Here is a 19,645-nt window from a genome sequence, read left to right on the forward strand (position 1 = left end):
GTTGCCTGACACTCCATTTTAAAAGAGTGAAATTTGTGCCAAGAAGATGGTTCAATGGGTAAAAACACTTGCCCAGCCAGCCCATGGTGGAAAGAGAGAGCTGAGTCCTCAGAGATGTCCTCTTATCTCCACACATTCATAGTGACAATCACACACACACACACACACACACACACACACACACACACACACACGATCATTCAGTCAATTAAATTAAAGTGTAAATTTTACCATAAAGGGGAGGGGATGGGGGATGAGAACCTGAGGGAACAGGATGGTTGAGTTGGAGGAGGGATAGAGTGGGAGAGCAAAGAAAGAGATATCTCAATAGAGGGAGCCATTACAGGGCTAGAGAGAAACATGTTGCTAGGGAAATTCCCAGGAACCCACAAGGATGACCCCAACTAAGACTCCTAGCAATAGTGGAGGGGCCTGAATTGGCCTTCCCCTGTAATCAGATTGGCGAATACCCTAACTATCATCATAGAACCTTCATCCAGTAACTGATGGAAGCAGATGCAGAGATCCACATCCAAGCACCAGACTGAGCTACAGGAATCCAGACGATGAGAAGGAAGAGGGATTATATGGCGGGCGGGGGTCAAGATCATAATGGGGAAATCCAGAGACAGATGATCTGAACTTGTGGGAGCACATGGACTCTAGACTGACAGCTGGGGAGCCTGCACGGGACCAGACTAGGACCTCCACCTGTGGGTTTGTTGCCTGGTCTATTTGTGGGATCCCTGGCAGTGGGACCAGGATCTATGCCTGGTGCATGAGCTGGCTTTTTGAAGCCCATTCCATATGGGGGATGCCTTGTTCAGTCTTGATGAGGGAAGGGGTGGGTGTTGGTCCTGCCTCAAGTGCCAGGCATTGTTGACTCTTCATGAATGTTCATGAAGACTCTTCAAGAATTTTCATGACTCTTTCTGTGGAGTGGATGGGGGTGGGTTGGTGGAAGTTGGGGCAGTGGGAGGAGGGGGGAACGGGGGACTGTGGATGGTATGTAAAATGAATAGAAAATGTAAATTTTATGGTGTACATATTTTTATCTAGATGAATTAAAAATGCTAAGAACGTTTATAAACACAAAGATAAATAAAAATGCATTTATTGTCAAACATTATACTGACATGTGAATACAACAAAATTGACATATTTAAATAAATACATACTTTTGAACCATAAAATATTTCAAATCATAATTTAAAATACTCTATAAAATTCAGATACAGACCACATTCTTATCTCACACAGTTATTTCTGATACAAAATATGTAAGCATTTACATTGCATAGTTTCACACCAGCTACTCCTTCTCTGGCTCTTGCTGTCTCTCTTCTTCCTCTCTCCCACCCCGCCCTGTCTTAATGCTTGTCACACTCCTTGTCTACCATTGGTTCTTCATTGCCACTATCCAGTAAGCACTTTTCAAAAAAATCTCTTTCTCTAAGAGGTTATTTGGAAGTTGGGATAGTTTTGATGGGAACAGCTTTGACACTTAGTGGTCAAGGATTTGTCATTGCCAACTACAGGTGACATTCCTTAGGAATTTTAATCTCTGTAAAACAACATAATCATTGTGTACACAAGCTTTCCCCTCTAGGACATATGAACACAGAGAATAAAACAGCTACAGAATAACTGTTCGACACTTTTACTCTTTCAATTTAGAATCATATATGATATACAAGAATCGGGTAGCTACTTGTCACACATGAGAACTACCTTTATAGGAATGCAGAGTACATTCATATTTTAGACAAGCTGATAGACAAATACTTTAAAATTCACCTTCACTTTTAGCATTTATGCTTTTATTAAATCAGAACATTTGGCCTCAAGGAAAGCTCTTTCTTTTAGAAAGAAAAAACCCCACATTTTTGGGGGGAAAAGTCCCCAAACATGCAAACTCTGTCTTCAACTTCTATTCTTCTGATAGTACCATGTCTTAAAACCAGCTACAGTTAAATACTCAGGAGTTCACACTGATCAGTAATTCCTCATTTTGAAGATAAGTTTACTGCAGCTAGAACATTAGGATTTGCTAATAAAATGTGATTTAAGGTAACTTTTGCCTTGTCATAGGTCACAGGATTTCTGATTTTTTTTAAAGTCCTTTTGACCCTTGCACTGAAAAAAGAGTAATGGACAACATGGTGGATTCAATGCAAGGACACAGAACATAATGTCTGAGAATACTTCAGAGGCCACTGAATACTTCAGAGGCCAGGAAGCCTGCCTAGAGTGCTAACATGTAGCACTCAGCAGGATTTGCACCTTGTACCCCAACAACATTCCCATGCCATAATCTGAGGATATGACGATTTTGCCTTTTTCTTTTTTCTTCAAGAGAGATAGAAAATTATTTGCTCAAAACTGCTGATAAATATCATTTATCCCTGTAACAACTTTAACAGTATTAACCATTGAAAAATTGGGGAACAAGAGAAAGAAAAAAAGCTACAAAATACAGTTTCTCTTCCCAAATTCCAGTGACTAAGGTAGAATTTTGCTGTTCCAGGGCTTGGTCCATTCACTCTCTTTTGAAGAGAATACCCTCAAACTTCTGTGGTCAGCATGTTCTTGATACTGTGGCTGGGAAAGAGGAAACTGAGTCTCTCTGGTGGAGGGCTGGCCTTGTCGCTGAATTTTGGATCCACGGAGTCAGGATCCCAGTTATTTAGCAGGCAAGAGAGACCAGAATCCCACAGTCAGCTCATTTTCGGCTATCTTGGGCATATCATTCTATTTCCCAGGATGCATCTGTGTTCCTGCAAATACAAGCAAGTGTGAAAACCTTCCAAATATCCTGCATGCTGGATAGCAACAACAAACTACGTCTTTTAAGCAGGCTGTTTCTTGGGAGTGATCCAGATAGGAACTCCTGATGTCACTCAGTTACAACAATGTCTATGACATTGTAATGGTAGATATCAATCATTTATAACTATGTTAATAATTTATAACTCTGTCAAAGCTATGGAGTATGTAACTTAAAGAATGAACCCTTGTGAACCTTGGGCTTTAATTAACAGCAATTCAACTGTATTGGTCATCATTAAGAACTATGCCAAAGAAAGATGTTAATAAGGAAAATACGGAAGGAGGCTGGAGAGGCAAATTGAAACATCTACTTTCTGTTCATTGTTTTTTCTCCGAGTCCCAAACTTCACCAAAAATTCTGTTCATTAAGAAAAATGCATTTGGAAGGTCTTAACCTTCCAGATATATTCCCAGAAGCAATGCAGATATTGAGGACCACAGATTCCAGAATCACACAAGTGCTTGGGTTCGAATCCCAGCTACCCTGCACAATCGCTTTGGAAACTCAAGCAAGATCCCATAAATTTTGTGCCTTGTTTTCTTCATCTCAGAGGACTAGGGGGATACCCAGTCACTCAGGGTCCCTAGCTTAGCTCCATGCTTAGGTGTCTAATTGCTGAATGGGGCTAGCATTCACCATCCCACGACCACTATGATCATCCACAAGTAAAATGATCCAAGAAAGACAGAACCAGAGCCCTCCCCTCCTTCCACAAAGAAACGAAACAACTTTCTATGAATTGTCATGAAGATGAGGATTTCCTCTAGCCAATGGCAAGTTTGAGGGTGTCAGGGAGAAACATCATTGAGAAGGGGGGATTTCCCCTCCTTAACATGCCCTACCCAAGTCATACCTGATTGTTTTGAACTTAGATGACTTGAGAAGGGACTTGATAGTTGCCACACGACTGAAGGCTTTGGCAGCTGCTGTGGAAATGTGAGAAAATTATGTCAAGCTCTGCTTTCCCACATGCACAGAAAAAAAAAATGTATGGAGTATTAAGCGGCATGCTTTGTACAAGAGTCCAACTTACCTCGCAGGAACAAATTTCCTTGCTGAAAGAGAAAGAAAATTATTAATTTGGGCTAATGATTTTTAAGCAAATTAGATTGATTTACTTGATTCATCTGGGTTTATACTGTCAGTATTACAGGGCTCTGTAATAAACATTTGGTGGCAATTAAGGTAAAATGGAGAGGATAAAACATCCAAAGAGCACAGAAGCTTCCTGACACCAGGAAATAGTTGCATGCTCATCTTGTCTGATTTTTCTTCCAAGTTCTCATGGGAAGTACAAAATCCACACTTTTACATGAAATTTCCTAATGTCTAAATTTCAAATTTTAGTTAAAAAAACATTTAAATAGTTTGTAGACCAAAAGGACCATAGGTATATTTTCTATTCCTGAAGATATACACTATATAAACTATATAAACTATTCCAAGCAATTTTCTCTGTGACTTAAAATCATTTCACCTATTATCCCAAGAGAATCACGGTATATAACTCCATAATTCTCATTGAGCAACTCCAAGGACACTGTGCAATTTGCAGTGAGTAGCGCCCCCTAGAGTTGAGCAGTGTTAGCACAGCCAGCACAGGTTTCCTAAAACTTTCATCACTGAGTTGAGTAAGAAATCCTAATCATGAAACTTTTGCTCGATTACGCTGGCATTTACAGGGGCTATTTAATGAGTAGGTTCTACTTTCTAGATTCTAGTGAAAATTTTCAAGAGATCATAGCTCATCAGTGAGAAATACACACACACACACACACACACACACACACACACACTTTTCAAAATCATTTCTCAAGGGGATGCCTGAATTTACCTTTCTTCCGGAAGTATCTCAGCAACAAGTAGAGAAATGAGGATGATGCCAGGAGCGAGGTTCCTGCCGTAGAAAGCGCCACTACCAAGGGACGGGTGGAGTCAGTGGGGGCTGGAGAAACAAGTCAGAGGAAACAGCATAAGCAACAGTTGGCTTTGGAGGCTTTCTGCCCTGTTTTGGCCTTTTCTCTGCACATTCATTACTGTCAGCAGAAGAACCATGTAGTCAAGTACATGAAATAGAGACTTGACATTAAAGATTTAAACAACTCCTCCCAAACCACCGCTGAGGCTGTGTCCCATGTTCCCAGGCAGAACACAGCCTTGTCAAGCTCTTTGACATCATCAGACCACACCCCGGTTAACACTAAACTAGCCTTGCCTTTTCTCTCATACTTATTTCCTCCTTTCTTCTCTAGATCTCCCCTTTCCAATGTTCAGAATCCCACTATGAGGGAAGAGGAAGAGGTCTAAAGGGAGGACCATGGAAATAAATCATGATAACAGAAGGGATCAATGGAGAGTATTGGAGAAGAAATTGAGGAGGCAGATAAGAACAAAACATTCTACTGTTCCACTGATATGCATCATTTTCTGTTTTCTTTCTATCCATCCCTTATAACCTACCATTCTGATTTTGACATAGTGGACAGTTAGCTTCCTTAGCAATATAACACCCCTTTTGCAGCCTACTCCCCTAGGCAACCACCATCAATCAATCCATCACCTTCACAGGTAGGCAGCATCCCAGACCAGTGTCCTGTGGCACCACATGTCAGAATTGCAGATCCATTGAGTGTCCATCCATCAGGACATGTAAATTCACATACAGTGCTGAAAACAGGTGCCCCACTGCAGCTCATGTTCATCTTTCCTGGGACTTCAAGGCTTGAACATTGTACAACTATAATGACAAGTTCATGGTAGAAATTAGGAAAACCTAACCACCAAACTGCCAGGTTGATGTTTGTCCTGAGAGTCGAAACTCAATGGTACCTTGGCAGGAGGGCACCTCCTGGGTCCACTGTCCCTGGGATGTGCACTCAAGTTGAGCTGATCCATGTAATTTAAAGCCCTTGTGGCACTGAAAGGCACATGAGGACTTGTAGGTGAATTCTCCAGTAGTAGCATGAGCACACTCCATGGAACCATTCTGAGGCTGAGGGATAGCATCACATTTCACAGCTGGAAGAGAGGAGCCATTCAGAGGTGTAAGCATTGGGCAGGTGTCTTGGGGTAACCAAGCCACAAAGATGTTTAGTAGCTTCTATCTCACTGTGAAATTCAAAGTATGTCACAGGGGGGCAGCAAGATGGCTCAGCAGATAAAGGCATTTGCTGCCAATCCTAACAACCTCTATTTCATTTCTGGGACTCATTTGAGAAGGAGAAAATTGACTCCTTCAAGTTGTCCTCTGATCTCCACACATGGACCTTGGAGTACACACACACACACACACACACACACAGAAATAATTTCTAAAAAGAATGTACCTGAACATGTGGGCTTTTTGCCGTCCCACTGCCCTCTTGGGCCACACTGAAGCCTTTTGGATCCCTTCAATTCAAATCCTTGTACACAAGAGAACTCATAACTGGATCCACTTTGGAAAGGTCCAGAAGTACTGGGAAGATATTTCATGTAGCCCCATTGTGGCCTGGATAAGGCTTCACACTTGAAAGCTGAGAAATCAGAGAAAGGGTGAGAAAATATCACGGTGATACTGGAGAACATTTGTCATTTGATGGCAAGTTCACTTGGCATAAAGCTATGCTCAAAGAACTTAAGAGAACTCTTCATTATGAATTCCTGGGAAGGCTGCTGTGTTCCCTATGTGATCCAATATCTCCATGATAATGACACATAATATGGGGCAGCTTTAGCAAGAATATGGTGCCTCCACACTGGTCTGATGTGCAGAGGGAGGGGAAAGGGAAAAATTTTACATCGCCAAAGAACAAGGAAGAAAGCTTCCACATGGTGTCAGAAAAGGACACCCAGTCAGTAAGCCTGGCTTGCCCATTTCAAGCCTTAGTTGAAGAAGAGAATGTGATGAATCTCAACATGGAAGAATTCTACCTTTGCATGATGGCTTCTCATTGTCCCAGATGCCAGATGAGGTACACTGTAGATTCTGAGCTCCAACTCGCTGATACCCTTCATTACAGTCAAACGTACAGGTCGTGTTCCATGGGAAGCTCCCAGTATTTGAGGTACATTCCCTGACTCCATTGGCAGGGTGTGTCAAAGCTTCACATTCAACCACTAAGGAGATGAAGGAGAAGAGAGAGTTTTACACAAAGAAATTTCCATAGATGTTTTCACTTTCTATTGAATTAGGGTTTATATAAAAGAAGGTAAAACCAATCTTCAAAGGGTGTAACCCCAATTCCTGTTCCAATTCTTGATAACATATAGATCCATAACAAATGTGTTAGTCTTTATTCGTACTTTCATTTTCTCTTACTGATTTTTGCTTTGACTATGCTGGATGATCTCTGATCTACTTTATTATATACATAAACAACAACAACAACAAAAATAACAGCCTCTAGATCAAGATTCATGACTTGGAGTAAAAGCAATATTAACATACAAAGGACCTGAGCCATGAATCTCCTTAATGGCACCAGAGAACTGTGCAAAGAGATGTTGGAGTTCCCTAATCAACATACTGCTAAGGTTGGTCCCAATTCATGGGAAAACTGAACAGGAAAGTCCATGAGAAAGTCATGAGACTGTCTAGATGTGTTTCCACTGTCTCCATGACATCTTCCTTTACATGTCACCAGAACCTCAGAGATACCCATTTTAAAAAAATGAAAAACAAATTCTATGTTTAACCAATCAGGTACCAGATCACCCACACAGCTCACAGAGAGAAGACGTTTTACTATGAATGAAACAATGGAAGAACTTAATTGGAAAAAGTTAAAAGTTGGGTAAAAACAAGGGCAATGGGGAGGAGTGAGAAGGTTTAGTGCATTTTGAGAGTTACCATGGCAGGCTGGAGTAGGCACACTCCATTCTCCAGAGGACATACACCGCATGGTGGTCTCTGTGCTGCTGGTCAGGTAGCCCCTGTTACAGCTGAAAGAACAGGAGGAATTATAGCTGAAGAGGCCAAAAGGATGGGTGCAATTCAGGCTTCCATGGTCAGGGTGTTTCTGTTCTTTGCAGGTCACAACTAAAAAAAAGAACCAAGTTACACTTCTGCTCATCTCTCACCTTGTGTAGGAGAGAGGAGCACTGGACACCATAATTATTGCCCATTGAACATTTCCTGTGGTCCAGGCTCTATGGAACCATTAGGCTATGAAGCTGTTTCTATTATTATCTCCATACAACTAGTTGTCACATGAAGTTGTTTAGTTTAACACAACTGAAATATTCAGTCATCTTGTAAGACGACTTTGTCAAGGTGTTATAAGTATCAAGCAGTAAGGCTGGAGTTTGACCCAGGAGAGTCTGACTTGATAATCCCAGCTACTGCAGTGCTCTTACTCCATGCAGTCAAGTAGAGGAAATATGTGGCCCCAACTGACAAACCATCTGGACCACGAGAGGATGCTACCATCTTTGGAGAAGGAACAGGTGGTGACAAGACTTACCTTGCTCGCAGTTGGGTCCAAGGAAGCCAGCGTGGCATTTGCAAGTGTAACTATTGATGGTCTCCACACATTCACCACGACCACTGCAGGATGCAGGGGTACAGGAAGCTACAGAAAGCACAATCCAGATGAGGACAATCAATTATTATGGTGCTTACCATGAATTTTTTTATTTGTTTTTAGTCTATAATCTGTGTAATCCAGATAACACTAATGTAATGGCATTAATGCTCAAGATTTTTACTGACACATCCAACCCAAGTTCCAGGCTGTTGTATAACTTAGTGATAATAAATGGACATCAGCAGAGTAGCTGTTCTTGGCACCAAGCAAAAAAAAATCATTAATTCATAACCTCTATGAAGATAGTTTTATGCCACAAACAACTAAAACATGTACCGTATCTGAGTATTTTTACTCGGTATATTGATTAAACTATATACAACTATCTATGCATATATGTATACCCATACATTCTTACCTTTACTCCCACCAATCCGTAAAAAAATAAAAGATGTCATTACTGTTGGAATGCTTTACAATCATCTCTTTAAAAACAGAAAATGTGCAAAGCAGAGACCAATTATATTGAGTGCTCTAAGTACGCCAGGCTGCCTCCACTCAAAACCAACCTTCCACCATCCAGAAACTTCATACCTGTGTAGCACAGAGCCAGTTTCTTTTTGTCACATCTCTCATCATTCCACATGCCTGGGTCGTTGCGTCTTTTGATGTAGATTTCTACACAGTCCTCATTTCTTTGTTTGTTGTTTGGTTCCCCAGGGGCCCAGTTCTTAGCCTCCTCGGTCAGAGGCTTGTGGGTCCCCACCCAGATCCATACATTATTGAGTTTTCTGATTCCAATCCAGTAATAACTTGGTGAATATCTCAGATTGGAGTTCAGATAATTGATCTCTTCTTTGTTCTGAATCGCCACCAGATGTGTGTACTTCCGTTGACAGTATGCACTGGCTTCATCGTACGTCATGAGTTCGGTGGAGGTGTTGTAATACCAAGCTATGCTCTCTCCAATGAGAAGCGCTGGGTTGGGTCAAGAAAGGAATAGCAAAGTTTAGTCCTGCTTTATGTTGTCTTATTTTTGGCTTATCGGGGGCTTTGTGATGGCCCAAACTATGGCTTTTAAAAGTCAAAAGAGAAACATCTGGAGGGTCTAGCATTTCTGTGGAGCACTGTGTGACCGGCCATCCCCTTGTGCTGTATTACAACCACAACACAATACTCCAACTTCCTGGCACACTGGAAGTCAGAGAAAACAAAGTTTCATTGGATGCTGTGTGACACCTGTTTGAGCCCCATTCCAGGAGCCAAATGAATGAATCTTTACAATACCTGAATTGGTCACTTAGGATCCATCCTTCCCATGTAGGGAAACTAACTATTCCTACCAGAGGGCAGAACCCTACAGGGAGAAGTCAGCAGTCCTGCTAACCACTGTACACAGCACAGAGCAGCCCCACACAACAAAATATCCTATTCTTAAGACTCAATAGGGTGAAGATGAGAGACCCTGGTCTGCAATGACTCCAGCTTACCGAAAGTGAGAGTGGAGAGAAACCGTGAGGCATTCATGACTCCAGCAGCTCCTCTCATCCAGAAATTGGACTGGAGATATTTTTCTGAGGAGAGAAAGTGCAGAATTAGTTAAAAAAAAAAAATCTAAGTGTGGGTTACTCACACCCTTTTATTATTGAATTTAAGGCAACACCATGAGGTGTTAGGTAAGGATTCCTGTACCTCACTACCTATTTCAAAGACATTTACTGTGGTGAAGAGATACAAACTTCAAGATTTTCATCATTTTAAACAAAGAGAAAAGGCGGGTTTTAATTACAATGCTATAACAGCTTAGACAGATCTTTTTATCAGAAGGCTATTTGCATATATGCACACACATAAAAACCTATGTTTTGGGCTCCTCTGGCTTGGAATATGCACTTACTGTTCTGTGGAATGGTTGATGGGGTGTTGGATTTCTCAGGTGTACTGCTTCTGCTTCCGTCTCTCTTTTCTCCTAAGAGGTTTGATGTGTAGTTAATCAAGGACCACTGAGGATTGCTTCTCCTGGAGCCTCTTTATAGGGGAGCTGGCTTCCTGTGAGTCATAGGACATTATTATCAAAATCTGGTAAAGAGGAAATCCTCAACCACTTCCAAAAGGCTTTCTGGGAATACCCACCACATTAAAAAAACTTTCATAGAAATGTCAGAAATTTTATTCCTCTAAGCTAATCCCTTTTCTAGGCTCTTATAATTTGTATGCCATTTTATTAAATATGATGCAAATGTGATTTTTTAATTCCTGTGTCAAAAAGTGTGATTATTGTTATCACTTACATGTAGGAATTAGTTTCATAACCATAAGCAAGCTATAAATGTATTATTACTCGTGATCTATCACTCTCAATTTTCTCATGCATGGCTGTCATCAGCATTCACTTTCTCTTAATTCACCTGCTACCTTGGCCCGTTCCCACAGGTACTGTGGTTCAGCAGAGAGATTCATGAAGCATGTTTGTTCTCACATATATCCTCACTAGTTACGATAAACTTACAAAAAAAAAAAAAAAGCTTCACGTGTCCGTTCTAAATAATAGCTTGTTTCTACAAAATAGGATTAAGTGGGAGATAAAAACGTACCCTTTCTACCTTCCTGCCATCTTGCATTTTCTAAATAATATTGCTATCTCAACCCTTCCTCTTAGTTTATTCACCTTTATCTTCCCCTGGGTTTAGGAGGACTCTGTACTCTCTAGCCCCACTCCTGGAGCTTCCGAGATGATGAGAGACTTTATGGTTTTAAGGTGCCTTTGCTTCCTGCTTGGCACGGCTCTGTTCCTTGCTTGCCACGGCTTTGTTTCCTGCTTGGCAGCACTTTCTCTCAAAGCTTCCAAACTTTCTGTTTGGGGATTTAATGAATAACTAATGGGAATATCTTCTAAATGAGCCAACTCTGGTGAATTCCCCAAGTGGAAGAAGCAAACAGGGGGGTGAGGGGTGTGGGCTGGTTAATTAGCTGAACTCTTCCTGAGTGTAGCCAGACCGCCTGGCTGAGGCTAACAAGGGCGAGAGAATGTTCAGGATGGGAGAAAAGCCCAGGTCTCTTCCCCTTGGCCACTTGTGCAGCTTATTTTAAAAGTTGGGTTTTTTGGATTTTCCCCCTCAGGAACTATTTATTCTTAGGTTTGTTCTCAGTCCTTCCTACTAGAAAAACCTCAGTCTGGTCATTTTTGAGAAGATAGCTTTGAATTTTTTTTATTGTTACCAGAAAGAAAATTTAGCAGTTTCAAATAGCATTAAAATGGTATCAAAGGGCCTGGGGGAAAGGGTCATTTTTCCTCTAAATTAAAAATAGGTGATTTGAGGGAAATAGGAACACACCTGAAGATTCTAGGCCTCTTTACATCCATGTTAGTCACGGGAACCATAACTGATACTGTTCACTAGACAAATGCTCTCTGTTTGGAAATGCTTGTATTGCTAATAGTGAATATTTAAATACAACATTAATGAGTAACCACCATTGGCCACTACTTAACATATATTCCTTTATCTGTTGAGGAACCACTATATGTTCCTCATTGTGTTGCGCTGAGAGGGAACAGAAACCAATCTTAAGTGTGCTAACTCAGCCCTTGTGAGCCACAAAGACCATTCTCTGAAAGCTTCCAAGCAATACGACAATTTTTTTCTAAAATATTTTCAACCTTATAAATAATAATTTATTAAAATTAAATCATCTATAATAGACCAAGTATTACACATTCCTATTTACTTTTTATGAAAGAGCACAGTGGTTTGAAGGAGAAATATCCCCCACAGGCTCAGGTATTTGGACATTTGGTCCCCAGTTGGTGACATTGTCAGAAGAGGTTATGAAACTTTTAGGACATGAAGCCTTGCTGGAGAAAGTACATCACCGAGGGCAAACATGGAGAGTTTATAGACTTGCTCCACTTCCAAAGAGCTTTGTTTCCTGTGTGTGGTTGAGATGTGATCACTCAGCTTCCTGCTCTGGCCACCAAATGCCATACCTCCCCAGTCATTATGTGGACTAGTTTTATGGAACTTTAAACAAAACAAACTCTTCCTTTTTTAAGTTGCTTTTATCAGAGCAACGGAAACATGACTAGTAGGTTAGGTAACACCCCCTTCTTACCTTTTCCACTTCTCATGGGATTTTCTTATACCCCACACAAAACACAAAGGGTTTTATCAAGTGTTTTAGCTAAATAGACCATCTAGTATTGGATGAGCAAGGATTGCCATTTCTTAGGACACAAATGAACCAGAGGACAAAATGTGCAAGTTGAGGTAACTGAGGTTTACTATAGGCATTAATTCTCATTTTGTTCTTCTACATATCAAATACAAGTTCGATGAGAAGAAAGCAAAGTGTAAGCTCCACTTTTCAAGTTTGTAGTGCACTTACCAGCTCCGGAAACAGCGAAGTATGAAAAGAAGCCACAAACGCACACAGATGAACACAAGCGTGCTGATACAAAGTGACCGACACCTCAGCTTGCCTGTTATCCTTTACTCCCGGTAAAGGAGCAGTGAGAGAGAGTTCACCAGAACACCGCTCAAGACTGTAGAAAATGGCTTTGATTAGGGACACCCTGCAGGAAAATTAAGAACATGAAGCCCAGCACTGTTAGAAGTTAACAAGTAACAGGTAAAATAATGTCATATTATAGGGCTACTTCAGAGAATCAAAAGATCAGGTGATTAAAAAAAGTCAATAGTAATTGAAAATGCATATAAGTATATAGACACATAAAAAATAAATTTCCTGCCAGAAATTCTTTAAAGAATTTTCCTGAGCCGGGCAGTGGTGGCGCATGCCTTTAATCCCAGCACTCGGGAGGCAGAGCCAGGGGGATCTCTTTGAGTTCAAGGCCAGCCTGGGCTACCAAGTGAGTTCCAGGAAAGGCGCAAAGCTACACAGAGAAACCCTGTCTCGGAAGAAAACAAACAAACAAACAAACAAACAAACAAATGTAGGCAGAATGGAGTTCTTATGGACTTGAAACAGAGGTTCTTATGGCTTGTTGGCTGTTGTTGGCCAGGAGCTAGGAACCAGCTACACTGCCTGGTTCATGCCTCCTTCCCTTTCTGTTCTAATTTATCTCTGTTGCTGTGATCAAACACACTGAGAAGGAGCCACTGAGATGAGAAGGGGCTTAGTTCAGCTCACAGCTCTAGGATGTAGCCCACCGTTGTGGAGAAGAGAGGCAGGAGCTGGGGCAGCCATTCACATTGCTTCCACAGTCAAGAGCAGCGAGAGAATGAATGCACACCTAGCATGTCCGTAAGTTAACCTTATCTAGACAATGCCTCACTGGGACCCTCTTCCTAGTGATACTACGTTATGGAAAGTTGGCAAAAACTAACTGTTGTGCTTCTCAAAACAGTAATGCATCATCAAATCCCTTTAAGTGTATTAAAATTCTGAGAAGAATAAGTTGGGCCTTCCCAACACACACCAGATTCTAACCTTTATATCTAAATTGGACAATGCTAACAGAAATTTAGGAAAACATTCAGATAGAAAAATGGGCATTGTGCCTGGTATGGAAACTCCAACTGCACCAGCCACCCTGGCACCACCTGCCAATGTAATGTCCTGTCTGCAGACAAAGCCACCTACCTGTGATGTCAGCTGCGTCCGTAAACATCTTCACCAGTGTACCAGGTTGAAAGCTAATGTGTGTGTACAGTAGCACCTCGATTGTGGATCAGACACATCTGTGGATGAGTAATGGGGCCCATATTATCCAGAGAGGGGACCATGGAAGATGTTTGGCTGGCATTCAAAACAATTTCCTTGTTCTCTGAGTGTTGACACTTGATTTTTGATATTTAGTGGCTCCTTTGTGTTGTTGAATAATGTTAATTTTGGGGAATAAACAGTTAAGTCTCCTAGATGCCTCCCTGGGGAATGTTACAGGAATTCAGATAGTAATTTCTCTAAGCCATCAAGCCCTTGTCTCTGCTCCTAGCAGATAGCAAGAGATGAATAATACCTTTTAAGAAGTTCCTCTTTATCGTTTTATCTCATTAAAGGATACCTCCGGTCAGTTTGGCTGAGGGTAATAGGCATGGGAGAGTCTTTATCTATGATTTGAACAAGTGAGATGCTTCCTTTAATTAATGAATCTGAGAAAAGAGACATTTTTCTCAGCCATGTCCATACCACCATGCCTGCCATGAGACAGCTTGCGAGAAGTCAGGCACCCTCAGCGTGCTCGGGAATGAGTAACTCAGGCACATGGGCATGCCCAGAAAATCAAATCCTAAGTACATTTTGCTGGGCTTTCATTGTCTAATACACTAAAGTTTCCACTTTGCCAAATCGCTGAGACTTGGTTTGGAATAGAAGACAAATCTCTTTACAGTGGCCCATACATCTGTAAATCCAACAGAATCTTCTGGGTGTTGCATTAAGCAGGCTATGTGACCCCAAATAAGACTTTAAATCTCTCTGAATTTCAGGTTCTTTGTGTGTAATCTGATATGGTAGCTATAAAAACAGGAGTTGTTTTTTTTTTTTTTTTTACATCATAATAATTACAAAGAAGTATAAATCCGAATGTATGCCTTTATCCCAACACATGGGAGACTCGGGCAGGAGGATTACCATGAATTTGTGCCAGGATGGGTGACCTAGGGAATGCCAAGCCAGTCTGGGCTACAGAATGAGACTCTGTTTCAAAAAGAAAAGGAGGATAAATAAATAAAAAAAGAGAGGTGACGATGATGTGTGTAACACCCGGCATACAGGGTCCCCTGATGTGACAGAGGGCCCATCCTTCTGCAGGTCAGAGAGACTGGGAATGAGATGCAGAGTCGTTGAGAAAAACACAGAGACTTCATTTCTGAGGGGAAAAGTTTCCTTTTCGTTTTATTATTCTTCCTGTTTCTTGTTCTCCTCTCTTCTTTTTCTCTTCTGGTCTTCTACCCTGATGTTTCCCTCTGTCTCTGTCCTGACGGCTTCCTTCTCCCTACTCCCTGATGTCTTCCTCCCAAGCTCTTTATTTTTTTCTTTTGCAGCTTGTATACCGCAGCAGAATCTTACAAGCAATATAAAAATTACAATGTGGTTACATTCTATTTTTAAGTGAAAATGATTACAATAAATACAAGTTTAAAAACCAACATGTTTCTCATTTCCCTTACATGATTCAACATTTTACATATTACAGGGGAAAAGAACAAATTACCTCCAAGAACTCACGTACAGTTAAACATTTGTCTTTCAGACTTCTCATGGATCAGGAGCCTTCCAGCCACAACTGTTTGCATAGGCAGTGGTTTTTCTAATTTTCAGAGAAGCAGGTTACCAGTTTCACTTTTCATAGTTTAGAGTCCTGTCCCAGTATCTTAATTAACCCTCCAATTCTTGGTTTCTAGTTACATGAAATCAATTGTTTAAAGGTTTGTTTTAGCTATGATGCACACTGAAACATGTGGTGCACACCCATGAACACATTTCCCAATATAAAAAAGAACTTGAGCTAACTTGTGGGACTAGATGGTTTTCCTTAATCATTAACCTAAACCACAGTCTATATGAGTTCTTAAGAGGAAGCCTTACGTCCTGGCTGTGTGACACTTCCTTGGTACTGCTTTCTACCCTTTGCAGCCTCTGCTTTATAAGAGTCAGGCAACACTATATCCTACATTTCATAAATCATATACACGTTATATATGTAATTAAGAGAAACATTCCTAGAAAAAATGGTTCCCTCACTAGCTGGGGGATTTCTAGCAACATATACTTACCTTTCTGTGTGCTAAGTACAGAATTCAAATTCCAACATCAGGGGTTGGGGATTTAGCTCAGTGATAGAGCGCTTGCCTAGCAAAGCCCTGGGTTAGGTCCTCGGCCCTTGAAAAAAAAAAACAAAACCCAAATTCCAACATCATAATGTTTCTGTAAGCAATGATTCTCCTCTAAAGAAAAAAAAAAGTGCTGTTGATAAAAATACATAAAACATTTTGTTCAGAATAGGATTCATTTCTACTTGCATAAGCAGGAATGGAAGTTGTTTTCTTGCTATTTTCCACCTATCTAGCAATCTTTATGCTGGCTTGGAAACTCATCTTCCCCTTTACAAATACCATGTAAAAGTTCAAGGTAAGAAAAACTTACTTGGAAATCTATTTTTGCTGACTGATGGAATGTTAAAGGACATTTGCCTTTTCTCCTTGTGAAGTCCAACATGATATGGGGTGAATTTTTCACAGCTAATTAGTTTTGGAGTCCTTATTCTTTTAGACAGAGAGCAAAACCTTCCTATCTTTGGACAAAATTGTTTCTAGTTAAGTAGCTTTTCTCAAAATGTGAGTAAAGAAGTTCCAAGTCAAAGGTTAACTTTTAGTCTGGGCTGTATCTGGTGTCGTGTGTGTGTGTGTGTGTGTGTGTGTGTGTGTGTGTGTGTGTGTGTGTTATAGAGGAAATATGAGGGCAAACTATTTAAAGCAAAGGCATCTTTAAATGCTTGGCGACACACTCTTTTCGTGAGAGGCTGAGGAGAAATCAAACATCACCGATTTTCTCACTTCTTCCTGTAGTTGTGATAAAGACACTCTGATAAAAAGCAACTTAACTGAGAAAAGAATTTATTTCAGCTTATGGGTTATGGTCCCTCACTGATGGAAGTCAGAGCAGGAGCTTGAGGCAGAAACCATGGAGGAACACCACCTGCTGGCTACTTCCGGCTAGCGCTCGCTGCCTTGTTTGCTTATGTGGCCCAGGACCACCTGCCAGGGAATGGTACAACCACAGTGGCCTGGGACCTCTTACATCAGTTAAAAGTCAAAACAGTCCCTCACAGACAAACCTGCTGAAGACAGTTATTCAACCGAGACTCTCTCCTACCCTCCAGATGATTCTAATCTGTGTCATACTGACAGTTAATGCTAACTAGAACAAGTGGGGCAGCTGTAGACAGTATCATCCCCCTAAAGGGGAACTTGGCAATGACTAACAAAAGAATATACATGTTTAGCTTTTGACCAATCGATTTCACTTCTAGGAATCTGTAGTGAAGACACCCTCCAAGCATAAATGTACCAAGTTATTCTTTACAGTTTGATTTTAAGAGCAAAATATTGAGGACATAAATGGACAAACAGAAGAGTTATTGAATGCAGTATAGTAATACATCCATAGAATGGGGTACTATTTGGTTCAATTGTTAGAAACAAATCAAGTAAACAAAGAGTATATTACATAGCACCTTTAATATATGAGAGGGGAACTAAGTTAATACCTATAAAACTACTTGCTTTCATAAAAAATAAGTGTGAGAGCTGGGCTGTGGTGGTGCATGCCTTTAATCCCAGCACTCAGGAGGCAGTGCCAGGCAGATCTCTGAATTCGGGGCCAGCCTGTTCTACAGCTCGAGATCCAGGACAGGTACCAAAACTACACAGAGAAACCCTGTCTCGAAAATCCACTACTGCTACTACTACTACTACTACTACTACTACTACTACTACTACTACTACGAAGTATGAGAAAGATAAATCAGAAAAGAAAAAGGGCAACAACGAACATTGAGTGCAAACAAATAACTGTAACAGGAAGTCAAAGTTTTGATAACATAAATTCAGGGAAGAAAATTAAGCTCAAATGTTAGCAGAAATAGTCCCTTAACTGTAAATGATACTTAAATTATAAGAAAAGTAATTTGCAAAAAATACCTTAAACTTGAACTTGTGGTATTTGGGCAGCACCATCATTGATACGCTACTTTTGGAATAACTTTTTGAGTATTATATGACTGAGTAAATGACAACATTGATGTTGCTTGGAACCAATATCACTGTGGGAAAAGAAAATATAAACACATATTTAATAAATTTGTAATAACACAAACTTATTATATATATGAATACATATCCTAGCTCTGTCCACTTAAGTGGTCTCCCTTCAATGATATTCTGGTAGAAGTGAGTTATTGCCCAGAATTTAGTTTACAAATGCTGTCATCTACTAACAGAACCAGGATCTCCCTGGAAAATCTACTGATTCCAGCTCTTGAGCAGGAGGGGTCGGTAAGCCTGGACCAGGAGTAAGGAAGTGCTCACAGACTTGCAGAATAGAATAAGCAGATACATGAAGCCACCTGAAGTGATCCTTGATGACTATATTGGAAACAATTTGAGAATCAAAAGGAATATTAAAAATAATAGATCATGAAAGAATAAAATACAAGTATACAGATAAAGGTAAAAAAGACACTAATTGTTTGAAGACTATTAAAGAAACTCATTGTTAAAAGACCACTGTAATCATCAATTCAAGGCAGCTTTATTTTTTTATATTTATTTATTAAAATTTTTTTCATTTTACATACCAACCCCAGTTCCCCTCCCTCCCCTTCTCTTGCCTCCTCACCTCCCTCCCACTCTGCCCCCATCCACTCCTCAGAGTGGGTAAGGCATCAAGACAGCTTTATTAATGGCTGTATTACCATTGCGTAAAGATGGTTGAGGAAAGGAGTATCCATAGTCTTAAGGAATCACTCTACTCATTGTTGGTTACAGATGGAAAACTATGGTCCCTTCATGATGGAGAAAGCTAGCCAGTGACTAAACCACCACCACCAGTAGCCGGTCACACTGAGTCATTTGTCTCCTAATAAGATGCGCACCAGGGGGTTGGGGATTTAGCTCAGTGGTAGCAAGGTCCTGGGTTCAATCCTCAGCTCCGCGTACTAAAAAAAAAAAAAAAAAAGATATGCACCAGGAAGGATGCAACACACATTTCCTTTTGTGTGCTACAAAGCCCCCGGGGTGATTGCCAGCTTTGTTGTAAACCAGAGTGGTTGGTTTTGATTCATTGTGAAGATCTTAGGTTCCTTATTTTCTTGACAGTTCAGTAATTCACATTAAGCAGATGGTTTTTATGTTTTATTCAATATTTGGTTATATTTTAAGTTAGAGGGTCTTTTGATGTCTCTAACTCACTGAATTGTCAGAAATGAAAAATAATAGCATGGGTTCTTTTTAACAGGTCTGACTCTACACTCACTGGGATTCCTAGAGTCCTTTTGCCTAGTAATGTGGTGCCATGTAGTGAGGACAATAAACATGTTTATAGCCTTTTTATTCAAGAATGTGTCTCTTGGGAGTTTTTTCTGAGGAAATAATTTACTAGTCACAAAATGCTATTAGTACAAAGCGTAATTTGACTTGGACAACCAAACACGGGAAACAACCTAAGGGTCCACTGGGGAAACCATTTACTATGCAATTGCTAAGTTACTCATGAAGATGATGGAAACCAAAGAGGGTTATGATGTTAAATTGTGAAAGTTGAGCACAAAATTTACATGCACTCC

General features: G+C 40.5%; 1 protein-coding gene across 1 annotated transcript; it reads right to left on the minus strand.

Moving 5' to 3' along the window:
- Positions 1 to 1,265: 1,265 nt before the first annotated feature.
- On the minus strand, positions 1,266 to 14,672 carry Sele (selectin E). Its single transcript, XM_036202634.1, has 15 exons — positions 13,942 to 14,672; positions 12,724 to 12,910; positions 10,235 to 10,386; positions 9,828 to 9,911; positions 8,932 to 9,315; positions 8,275 to 8,382; positions 7,662 to 7,850; positions 6,743 to 6,928; positions 6,157 to 6,345; positions 5,660 to 5,848; positions 5,391 to 5,567; positions 4,665 to 4,775; positions 3,864 to 3,885; positions 3,684 to 3,756; positions 1,266 to 2,777 (listed from the first exon to the last, which is right to left on the minus strand). Exons 4-14 carry the CDS (start codon positions 9,883 to 9,885, stop codon positions 3,699 to 3,701), a joined length of 1,671 nt encoding a protein of 556 aa, XP_036058527.1. The 5' UTR covers positions 9,886 to 9,911; positions 10,235 to 10,386; positions 12,724 to 12,910; positions 13,942 to 14,672; the 3' UTR covers positions 1,266 to 2,777; positions 3,684 to 3,698.
- Positions 14,673 to 19,645: the final 4,973 nt, after the last annotated feature.

This window comes from Onychomys torridus, chromosome 11 (assembly GCF_903995425.1).
Source record: "Onychomys torridus chromosome 11, mOncTor1.1, whole genome shotgun sequence".
Classification (NCBI taxonomy): domain Eukaryota; kingdom Metazoa; phylum Chordata; class Mammalia; order Rodentia; family Cricetidae; genus Onychomys; species Onychomys torridus.

What these genes read in the sequence shown, in the direction of transcription:
- Sele (XM_036202634.1), bottom strand. Translation starts at nt 9,885, where the DNA reads ATGAGAGGAGCTGCTGGAGTCATGAATGCCTCACGGTTTCTCTCCACT. An exon ending in GGAGGTGCCCTCCTGCCAAG is followed by an intron (nt 5,568 to 5,659) that starts GTACCATTGAGT and finishes TTGTCATTATAG; the next exon opens with TTGTACAATGTTCAAGCCTT. An exon ending in AGGAAATTTGTTCCTGCGAG is followed by an intron (nt 3,757 to 3,863) that starts GTAAGTTGGACT and finishes ACATTTCCACAG; the next exon opens with CAGCTGCCAAAGCCTTCAGT.